The following is a 12,304-nucleotide window of genomic DNA, read 5'->3' as shown; positions in this document are numbered from 1 at the left end:
TGCAATTCTTTTGGGTGATCTGTGTTTGGCTCTGTAACTGCTTTTTGCAATAAAACAACATATACGAATGATACTGGAAGATCTGCTAACAAACTGTGCATATATAGATGATTTAGTGCCAAAACGTTTACCCAACGAAGCTATGTTTGTATCATCCTAATCTCAAGTCAGAAAAGAGAACTTCTGAATTGATGCCAAGAAATGTAGGAGTGGCAGGCAACAGCAATGAGCTTATGTAGTGTTTAATATGTTTCATTCATTAACATGAAATAATATAATAAATAAATAATCTCTGGTATTCTCAGAGATTTCACTTCATATTTTTACTTTATTGCTATGTTTTGCATACTTATAGCAGCTAAATATATTTACTATTAAATATCTATAAGAGAACACCCAATTTGATATTTAATCGATAATGTTGAAAATATTTCCGTATGGTATAAAACAGTTATTGTATGCATTTAGTGTAACTACATTAAGTGCCTAGATACTGTATTCGTTTTTTAAAAACAGAACATTCTCAGTAAAAATCCTTCCCAATAGAATGGTGACATTACTTCGTAGGTCTCACAATGAATATAAAGAATTAATATTAATTATATTTATATTAATCACACTTATAATGAATAAATATTATTTATACTTGAAAAAATTTAAAGTATTCCTTTGATCCCAATAAGAAATGGAAGACAATTAAAAATTCTTTATTAAAAATCTTCAGTAGTTGCTGCCATCCTATTTTTAGAAAGCTAAATTTCCTCAATAGCCTTCGTTTACCAATATGGCTTTTATGAATGGTACAAAATACATTCAAATGCATTACAGACCTGACTGTATGACTTAAATTTGGTAAAAGAAGTTGTAATATTACCACGGTAAATCGTTTCTTCATTTAGATTCATGTGCCATAATTATAATTAAGAAGAAAAGCAAATGCTGATAATTTTTTTAAAGCTTTCTTCTTGGTAATCCAACTGCTAACCTCGTAATTAACTATTACTAATTATTTCAGGTCACAGTTCATATCAGAATTAAGACAATATCTTAAGTTCTATTTAAAATGAGAGCTTAGTTGGCCAATAAGGATATGTTGTCAAAGCAAATCCTTCTCATTGACGCACTGAGGAGAGAAACAAAATTAAGGTATCATTATATGATACAACTGAACAATTTTAAAAAAGCAAAATTCCGATTTGAAATAATCATTAAAGTAATTGTTGTTTTTGAGATTTATGTAAAATTTCGATTAGTATAACGCTCGTTACGACATTTTAAACCAAAATTTAGTATTCGCTCGTTACGACATTTTAAACCAAATTAAAGGAAAAGCATGGAATCACGATTGTTTTATTTTATCTTTATATACTGTTATCCTTTGAGCTGCAGTTTACGAAAGCATTTATCTTCAGTCAAATATTTAAAGAAATATATTTATAATCTGTTATCCTAGTTTGAAAGGTGCATTCGGTTAATAATAGGGCAGAGAAAACATTCTATAGGATACTAGATGAATATTCGTTTAGACTAAGATGGGATTGTTATGTATCTTATGTATATTTGAAAAGTAAAAATAAATATAGCGTAATTCTATAAAAAGTTTAATCAATTTAGTTATATCATGAATTAATTGCTTTAATTTTACTGAATCAGATCCGAAAGTACAAAAGTAATATTCTTAAGAATTGCATCCGTTGCTTTTAAACAGCTTAGTTTGTTCATCAAGATTAAGCAGACAGATTAAATTTGAAAGATATTACATTTTGACGAATGTCAACAAATTGAATGAAAGGTAAAACGACGCATTAAAGTCGACTTTTAAGTCAGCAAGGGGGCTTTTCCCGATTCATTGAGGTGGCAAACGATCGGATGGATGGAAATGGGAAAGTCATCAGCTGATGCTGCTGGACGTCTCAGTGTCTCTCGTAGGTATTGGTTGTCCACCGACTATGAAATCAGATTGAATTCGACGATTCTGTGTCTAGAAGACATGTTCCAGGCAGACCTAGAGTTACAACATCTGCGGGATACCGTCATTTGGCTCTTTTGGCCCGAAGGAGGAAAGGAGGAGTACCATTACTGTGCCTCAGCTCATGGCAGATCGTTTAGTGGCAACAGGAACAACAATCTCAGCTACTACAGCGCGCAGACGCCTGCGCAATACAAGTCTGCATGCAATACGACAAGTTGTTTGTGTCGCCTTGACTCGAGGACGCAAAGGTGCCCGTTTATTTTGGACAAGAGAACACGTCTACTGGACCAGTCAACAATGGGCGTCTGTTCTCTTCGCAGATGCGTCCAGGTTCAAATTGAAGAGTGATTCATGTCGTCAGCTGACCTGAAGGGAACAACGCACCAGGTACAACTAATCCCATACTGTGGAACACAGTTACAGAGATGGTAGAATAATAGTTTGGGCTGTGATCTCTCTCGATGGTCACACTGACCTGCATGTGTTCCATGGAGTAACTTTGGCCGGGGTGAGATATCGAGACAAGATCCTTGATCAATATGCCTGCACATGTGCCGCTGCTATTGGTCCTGGATTTCTTCTGATGGACGACAATGCACGACCGCACCTTGCTCGGATTGCTGAAGAATATCTTGAGGGTCACGGTATGGAGCGGATGGAATAACCAACTCAATCTCCAGACCTGAAGCCGATAGATCATCTTTGAGACTACCTTGTAGAACAGGTTGCTGCTTTAAGTCCTCCAAAGTCAGATGAGCCTGAGCAAGGATTACTCCGTGTCTGGTCGATGCTTCCAATTTCACTGTCCGGTAACTTAATTGACAGCATGGAACGTCGCTGCCGCCAATGTATTGCAGCTAGGGGTGGACGCATTCCTTATTAAAAGCCATTTTTGTAATGTTACCACTCCATCTTTCTTAAAAAAAACTGTGAAACACTCTTTTTCCAAGACTTAATTTTTCTGCTAAGAGTGCAATTTTTTGATGTAATTCACGTTTGTGTTGAACTTTAGAAAATTTCTATATCTCTTTCATTAAAGAACTGTTTAGTGAATATGTCTTCTAAATTTCTGGTTTCTATGTTGCTTCATTCTCAAATCAGACGCAAAAACATGCTGTTCCTTAAATTTTGGAGGGCAGCGTATTTAAATGTTTACAGAATAAATGTAATTGGCAAAACGTTTCTCCTCGTTTAATGTGTGTAGAAGACGTTCTCTGACTGACACTTAATCAATGAACTGAATATACGCTCTTTAATACTAAACTGCAGAATTCTTGAACGCACTAACATTTTATTATAATGACGACAACAGGTAAATTTCCATGCAATTTAATAAATATGACAAACCTAAATTTTAAGATAAATTTTGAGAAAATTTGCATGAACACCATCCACTTTAAAAAATTAATATACATTTTACTTCATTTCTAGATAAGTAGGAGTAACCACTTAAGAAAGCAAGACTTGTAATAAAAGAAATTGCCTAAACTTTTAAATAGATTTTTTTTAAATAAAGCTTCTTTAGTAGAAAAGAAAAATCAAAGAAGCCTTATGGAAAATTAAAGTTCGGAAAATTATGCGCAATGTGGAAGTTTTGTACTCATATCTAAAATATTAATTATGGAAATTAATAATTAACTTTAAACTGTTTTGGAGTAACATCAATTGTTTAAAAAATCTTTCTTCGAGTTTATTTGATATTTGAGTACACGTTTTGCATTCTATATTTGTGCACATATTACTTGCATGCAGACGTGAAATATTAAGCTGAAACTTGAAGGATTACAGCATGCAGGATTACTTTATTTTCAAAACCTTAGTCGATTTTCATTAAACACCTCATATAATGAAAATCGAGTAAGTTACATTTTCAAAATTTGCGAGAAAATTCCACTTTTTTCCCCCGTGGTGTCTCTCTTCATGAGTCATAAATTCAAAGATCGTTTCATTTCAGGAGTCAAGGTTGGGAGAGCATTAGAATTTCAAAGCAAAACTTCAAGATTTCTTAGAACATAGAAATAACATTTATTAACGGTAAACTTATATTACTTATATTACTTCCGCCTATAGCGGCCATGAAACATAATCAAGCATCAAATAAATATAACATGCGTCATTGTTCATGTTCAAGCGTCAAGTGGAATATTTTTCATCGGCGCGCATCAAGAGCGCCACCTATCTACCAAAAAGACGGAACACCCCGTATTATTTAGTTAAGCAACTGAATTCCATTAAGGAATTCAAAATACTATTTTCATTTTAGAGAAAAACTTCAGACACTTCTGAATTTAAAAGCATATTTTTTAATGTTCTTCAAACTTGCATTATATTTAGATTTATCTATTTCTCAGGATTACTGAGGGATGAAATCGAGGAAGATGCTAAGAAAGCATTTCAATCCTACGTGAGTGTTGTTCCTTCCGCCCCGATCGGATTTGAAGACTTTAGTCAGAAAGTAAACATGTATATGCAGTTACCGCCTTTCAATTTTCCCAATCCAGCTAGCACCTTCGGAGGGAAAAAGAAGGTTTACTCTCTTTATTTATTCATTTATATACTTTTTATCTTGAACGGAATAAATATATAAACACTAAGCAAATATCTCTATAGGTAGGACATCTTTTGCTTTGATAATGCTGCATCAAGTATAGAAAACTTATAAAGTTTGAAGTTCAGATTGTTATGTAATTCGTTTTCATGCATCTTATGTTTAAAGTATGAGGTTATTTTAATGCATGAACTTAATATAATAGCAGTATACTTGATATACTTGGTATAATAACATAGTAATGATATAATCAGGACCTTTTAATGTGATGTGTCATTTAAAAATCTACGTAAGCATGCTTTGTTCTTATGATGTTTTTATTATACTTTCTTTATTGTTATAATTTATTTAGATACCCGCAGGTGGTGCTTATTTGTATGATGCAGTCTACGTGTATGGTCGAGCACTTAACGAATGCCTTTTAAATAAGCAGGATCCGTATGACGGCAGAGGAATAATGAAATTCATCACTAAAAGATCATATATGAGTAAATCTTATTTTCTTATTTTGATTTCTACTTTTAATAGTAATAAAGCAGTTCAATCTATGATTAAAATAATTACAGTATTTTGATTTATTCTATTTAGAAATACAACAATGTTAAATTGTTTTCCCTAATTAAACAAAAGTAAGTTAATTTAAATTTACTAAGCTACTATCTAAACTTTATCGTAAATAATTTGAACTCTTATTTTTCTGATAAATTATGTTCAGTTAATAATAAATAAGATTAAATGTTTCATTCACCTTATTTCACCAAAAGCACAATGGACCAAAAGGTTTTTCTGTTCAGATTTTCACAGGATAAACGTTGGCCAGTTTTCAATAGATTTTAAAGTAACTGAATTTTTGACTGGACATGGAAATTTTAAGGGCTATTTAAAGCGATTTGGAATTGCTTTAAGTACTTTGTGGAGCTGTGGTATAGGCGATGAAGACATTAAGCTGTTCTTCTTGAGTGCAATCATCATGTCCAGCAGCGGATGATACTTCAGGCAAATTTGAAGGACCTGTCTGTATCTTGTCCCCTAATTTTTCTGACCGTTTTCGTACTAAAAGGAACTATCTCTGCTTTTCGGGATTTCATTCTCAGTTTAGATTGCTGAGTTATCTTCATTTTATTCCTTTTTAAATTTTTATTCGTCCAAAATGGCAATTTGCCCAAAAGGACTATTAATTTCGTTTTGGCATTTTGCGTCGATTCACGATAAGCGTTGTTTCACTTTTCAAATTGTTGCCATCAACTATTATCGCCCTGTATTATATTTAAAGAAATTAAATAATGAAGAATCTGCGTTAATGTATGTATGTTTACATAAAACGTCAAAATTTGAATAATGCAATCTTCCATAGAATATGGGCATGTGGAAGTCCTAGTTTGAATTTGTTTTATAATCGATTTCATATTTTGTAGCACTTCGTATTTTTGATTAACAAGCTCAACAATTTCAAAGCGAGCAATGGCAACACTGCATGAAAAAAAAAGACATTTTTATCTCCAGCGCGCAGGACTCTGTATCGGAAATTATAAAGATATGCTCATTTTAAAATTATTTTGCGCGATCTGATTGAATTTTATGCTTTAAATGCGAAAACATGATATTTTATAAATAAAGGTAACACACAAAATGTTAAAAAAAACGCTCCTTTGGACATAATTTAAAATCTGAAACCTCTCAGATTTTTTATTACATTTTCTTGTTACTCAATGTTATTAATTTAATAATTTTTCCCCATAGCAGTCCTATTGTACATTTGTTTATTTGTTAGTGCTAAAGCATACCTATGCAAGCCTCATGGTATAATTTGTGAAACATTATGAGTGAAATTCGAGTTAACAAAACAAAATGCTTTCGTTGCTTATAAACACGCATTTCCCTTATTTTCTCATAATTCAGAAATACATGAAATTTTTTATTTTATAATAGCTCTGAATTAAAAAAAAAATTGACGAACATTTTACTCTTATTCAATAGTTTATCTTCATAGTTTGACTTAAAACTTCTCGTGTAGTGTCATAAAAATAATGATACATGTAAGATAAGATATATTTTAAGATAATGATAAGATATAATATAAGATAAGATATAGTGATATATTTTTAGAATAAGTTTATTTAGTAAGATAAAAATGTTAGTTCATAAATAATGCCAGGGCAAAACAGTTTCAAATTAATCAATTGAAATTATTCATCAATTAAATTTAATTTATTATCTAAATGAAATTAGAGCTTACTTGGCTCGTTTGAATCAAATTGATTGAAATTAATATAATTCACATTATTGTTCAAACTTTTGCGGAGACAAATTACAATACATCAAACGTTTGCAGAGAAACTGGAGAGCGACATAGTAATTAATTTTAATTTTGGTTTTTAAAAACGTCTAGAGAAAAAGAAGTCTTCGTTTTCTATCAAAAATCTAACTAAAAATTAATTGTACCATAATTTAATGTAATTCTAACGATATACTGATATTTTATTTAAAAAGGTAATAAAAGCACTTCATGAGCTCACATTTTAGTTAAGACTATATAGTATAATGCAAAGGTGGTCACAGCGCATCTTTCGCAGGCGAGTGATGAAGCTTTCTTGCAAATGAAATGCATGTAAACTAAAAGTACTCAGTGTCAAAATGAAGTAATTATTTTATTTCATTTCGTTTTACAAAATCTTCAAAAGTTTCTTTCGATTTAAAATCTATTTCACTATTTCTAAAATGATATAAGTGTGGACTTGTGGCTTTTGGAAAATCTAGTTGCGGCTCTCGAACTTTCCTGAATTTGAACATCCGGCTGTCACTGACAGTGATGTTAAGCCCCCCTTGGCGTGGTGCATTCTCTAGATTTGCACTATAGTAGGCATAGAGCATGCCTGAGGAATACAATGTTGGTACGCACTATAAGCATAGTCTATGCTAACTTTACTTTATAACATGCCATAATCCTTATCTTGATTGTTTTAGCATTTAATTCGTAAATATATTAATGCTACGATTTTCTCACAGGTGCTATGGGATACATGGTTTACATGGACCAAAATGGTGATGTAGAAGGCAATTACTCATTGATATCTCGAAAAGAAGTTCCTGGAAAATTAGGAGAGTATGGATTATATCCCGTTGGCGTTTTTCAGCTCTCGGAGAATCAATCGACTTTGCCCGTAAGTTTTCTAGCAAACCATTGTGGCATTTGTGACATTTTTTTTAGGTTTTCATTTACAATTTAAAATTTTTAATGTATAAAGCGCCTGCATTTAAAAACTGTAAAACTTATTTTTTTTAGATGAAATTTTCCAATTCATATGGATTTTTAGTAACAGGAAACTTTAAATGTAGGAAAGCTCATTAATGTAAGCTAGCGTGCTATAATGTAATAAGTTAATGTGATCGATTAAACTGATAATATATCCAGTTTTATGAATCGTAAATCACCCCATATTTCAATATTTAGTATAAAAAAACCACGTTAACGGGAAACCATATTTGTACTTAATGTTTGGCATTGCTCTTTTTACTTCCCTGTAAAACTTAGAAATTTTTTTATTAGCAAACTCTACGAGCTGAAAGAGAGCAGTGGGGAACACTTCTCGAAATAAAGTAGACTTTTATCTTCAGCATGCGAAACTGTTGCCAGTCGGAAAAATGAGGGCGAAAATTAGCGTTTTCAAAGTTTTTAATTAATATTCCTTTTTTTTTTTTTTTTTTTTTTCAGTAGACGTCGAGCTTTTCGAGGACCCAGAAAAGACATATAGAAAGTTTGGTGACGATAGCTATAGACAGAGTGACTGTGAGTGACTGGGTATACCGCGATCAAACAAATAGACAAAATTTTTTTCTTTATATATATATATATATATATAAATGTCATTTTATATATATGTGTCATCGAATTTTTCAGTGTAAACAGCAGAAAAGAAACAGGAGTATTAAAATTCAAACAAACATTTATATAGGTATGTTGCATGAATTGTCTATTTTAAATAACGCAAGGAAATTATCGGAGAGGAAAAATTTTAATTTGCTTTATCATTAATTAAACAATAAGATATTTATGCATTCAAAAGCAAAGCAATTTTTCTAAAAAAATATAATTATAAAAAAAATAGGTTCCAAGAGTCAAATTCGGGTGACCTCACTCCATTTTATTTTTGCTTTGTACTTAAGAGTATTCTGCGATTTGATCGTTGAATTAGGCCTATTGACATCTTTATAAGATTTTGGAATTTATTTGTTATTTCCTTATTTTCCTTTGATTATTAACGTATTTAATTTTCAATCCCTAAATGTTCATTGTGCTTGGTGAAGTCCGTGCTTGAGCCTTATCTTCAAGGTTGCGTGGTGCCATCTTTCAATAGGATACTCATATTGCCCATGTTGTCCTAACTTTCTTCGATACACATTCGGTTCTAGTTCTGGCCAATTCTCCCAATCTCTCACTCATTGCGAACATATGTTCATGGATTGCTAAGGGTCCGGGACTAAACCATTCGCCACCGACTAGGACTGATGAACTTTGCTTAGCGATGAAGCCGCGTGAAATGAATTGCCTACATGCCCAACCGCACTACAGCCATTGTTAGGTGGCATCTGCGCGTACTGAATGCTGCAAGCTGTGTATCTCAAACAATTTACATGTTTAATCATGTCTCCCTCCCGTTATACTGTATATGTACAGTAAATAAGATTCTGGTTCTTACTTTCCCTTTTTAGTGTACTGGGTTTAATGGCCAACAATGTACATTATAACTGATAACTTATATGTTGCTTTGACAATGTTCAAATTAAGGAAAAATTTGAAATTTTATATATATTAAAATCAACCTTTTGGCCTTTTGGGAACATAAGCTGTAATTTAAGTCTATCTCCCATTTCTGCCAGCGATTATTCCGTCTTTAGCCATATTGCTAGCTGATGTTAAAACGCTCCATTAAAGTATTGAGCTTAAATAATCCAATTTGTGAAGTCTCCGACTACATTACCTTTAATCTGAACTTCAGCTTATATTATGTTAAATGCCAGCAAATGATGATATTTTGATTGTAAGCACGGGTTTTGCCCTTGGTTTAAATTTAAATTAAATAAACGGTTATTTAGACCTAAAAAACATTCTAACTCAGAAGGAGCGATAATTCGCTTCTCTGTGTAGTAGTGTCAGAAAAACTTTGATTTTATTTCTACGTAATTTAGTATCCAATAAAGTTCTTTTTTAAAAAAAATTGTAAATTTATAAGCTATTTTATCCCTTTCTGCCTTTGTGATATCACTAAAAGCACACTTGACGCGTATTTTAGAGGTCCTGAGTTCCTATCCCGGCGAAGGACCTCCAAAATCATACCTAATACTAGTATAATCATACCTAATACATAATAAAATCATACCTAATACTAGTATAATCATACCTAATACATAATAAAATCATACCTAATACTTTTACACCTCCAAAATCATGCCTAATACTCCATACATTTATTCGTTTATTTACATATTTCTGGAGTAAATTAAAATAGCTTGAAGGAAAAGTGAAACTGGGAAACAATTAAATGGCTAAATTATTAAGAAAGTAAAAGCAAATATCATAACGTTGTTAAATTACTTACAAATGTAAGTTAATTTTCTGTGAATTTTGTTTCACTTACTAAATGCTCGTAAAGAAAATTTCTCTATAAATGTCGTTTTAATATAGCAAAAGAAATTAATAAACTCTAATATCTACACCTGTAAAACACTAAATTAAGGATTTTCCCTTTCAATTTAACGCCATATCTCTATAAATATGGTTTTAATATATCAAAGGAGAAATTTAACGCCATATCTCTATAAGTGTGGTTTTAATATATCAAAAGAAATTTATTAAAATCTAATAACTACACCTGTAAAGTACTAAATTAAACATTTTGCCTTTCAATTTAACGCCATATCTTTAAAGTGTAGCAAACTACACTTTTTAAAAAGACAAATTTTTAAAAATAAACGAAGTATACGTGTTTTGATTTTGAATAAATAATTTTATTTTTTAAATTATTAAAAGTATAATTTAGGCTTTCATTATCCTTATATTTCAGATTTTGAAATTTCTGTCGGAGATCGACTGGGTTGGAGGAATTCAACCACTAGATGAGCCAATTTGTGGCTTCCATGGAAGCAAATGCGTGGGTTCGTATCGTTTTACTCCTTCATTAACATAGTTTTAAATGTCTGTCATTCACCTAAAGGTTCGTAGAATTTAACAAACGCATGCGATATTTTGTGTTTTCTATGAAGCAAATACATGGGCTTGTACAATTTTATTTTGCTTTCCTAAAGTCTTATATTTTGTAACCTAATTTGCTAACAGAAAGTGAATTAAACTGATGTAGTCTTACATTATACCGTTGTCTGTCTCTTTGTTTGAAAACGTGATATTGCTGCTTGCGTAAGAGTTCGTAATTAATTGAATGCGCACAGGTCCAATGATGGTTTAGAGTTCTGGAACTTTCCGCAGAAATACTCGTAAAGGTGTTCACAGTATCACAGTAATTGTACTTTAAATTACTAAGAACGTTAAATATAATGCGATGCAAAATGCATCTAAAGAGCGAGATACTCGGAACACACGCAGAACTAATAACTAACAACAACAACAATTCAGGAACTGAATGCCCTCTCCGATCTTATATAGCTTTCACCCGGCCGCGGAGACTTTTCTAGTACTTTCTGCTTCTCGAAATTACTGGAAGGCATATGAGGGCCGAATGCAATTATAGTTACACAAATCATCAATTACGATCATTTACAGTACCTATTTATGGTAACCAAGGAACCACACCAAATTGTTGCCAAATGGTAACCAAGTTTGGCAACTTTTGGCGATTTTTCGTCAAATTTGGTGACAAAAATTAATCCTCAAAACCGTTCCTAGCCTGCGAAATTCCTAGCCTGCGAAAATTCCTAGCCTGCATTCTAATTTCTCGGGAGAACATCATTTCTATATGCTTTACATGTTACATTATAAAAAAACATACAACAATTTTACATAGATTTTCACTAAACATCTACCTATGTACAAAATTTGAAACAATATAATACCTGACTTATGATTTCAATGAAAATGCACGCAAATGTTGAATGATTGTATTTCCTTCCATTATTTTTCCCCCATTTTCTAGTGCCAGGTTTTGAAAACTTTTTAAAATATTCGCGTAATTTTCCCTTTCCTTAATACGTTCAGAGAACAAATTCTTGAAAACTTTAAAAAAAATGGATAGATCTACGTAGTTATTGTTTTCGTCTTATTAAGAAAGCCAGCTTTCTTAATAAGACGAAATAATTTCTTAATAATTTCTTAATAATTCTTCTTTCAAAGAAAGCCGAATATTTCCCTTCTAACTGAAATTTATGGCAGGAAAAAACAAGAGCCGATACATCACAGCGGAACAGCACAAACTGATATTCATTTTACTAGTCCATTGAGTGGGCTGGCCCATTCCCTTTTTCTAATTATTTATTAATGATTTGAGGCTTAGGGCGTAACAGAGACAAAAATAAGAAAAGGTGAGATTCAAATTACAAGGAAACAGAAATGAAGATATCTAATTGGACAATGCAACGTTAAGAGACAAAAGAATTTTTTTTAATTTATAAATTATTTGCGGGAAAATTCTTTTGGCATACCAGTTGTGAACAAATCATAAATTGCACAATATTACAACCTAATAAACCACCAAAGATTATCTTCGAATACCATTTAAGTGGAAAAAATTAACCTCGAATTAATCTAATTTCTTTTTTAATCCACCGTTCAAGAC

The 12,304-nt window shown here is 31.9% G+C and overlaps 1 protein-coding gene across 1 annotated transcript in view; it reads left to right on the top strand.

Annotated features, from left to right (window-relative positions):
- The window catches only part of LOC118201722 (guanylate cyclase 32E-like), a 199,784-nt gene that overhangs the window by 48,277 nt on the left and 139,203 nt on the right, over nt 1-12,304 (top strand). The window contains exons 3-6 of the mRNA XM_085815325.1: nt 4,324-4,499; nt 4,873-5,008; nt 7,527-7,681; nt 10,583-10,673. Of these exons, the coding sequence (XP_085671451.1) occupies nt 4,324-4,499; nt 4,873-5,008; nt 7,527-7,681; nt 10,583-10,673 (558 nt within the window). The remainder of the gene's footprint in view (nt 1-4,323; nt 4,500-4,872; nt 5,009-7,526; nt 7,682-10,582; nt 10,674-12,304) is intronic.

The sequence above is a fragment of the Stegodyphus dumicola genome, chromosome 4, assembly GCF_044657685.1.
Source record: "Stegodyphus dumicola isolate Sdum_Otavi_A_Nest chromosome 4, ASM4465768v1".
Taxonomy (NCBI): Eukaryota; Metazoa; Arthropoda; class Arachnida; order Araneae; family Eresidae; genus Stegodyphus; species Stegodyphus dumicola.
This window is presented reverse-complemented; position numbering and strand designations above follow the sequence as displayed.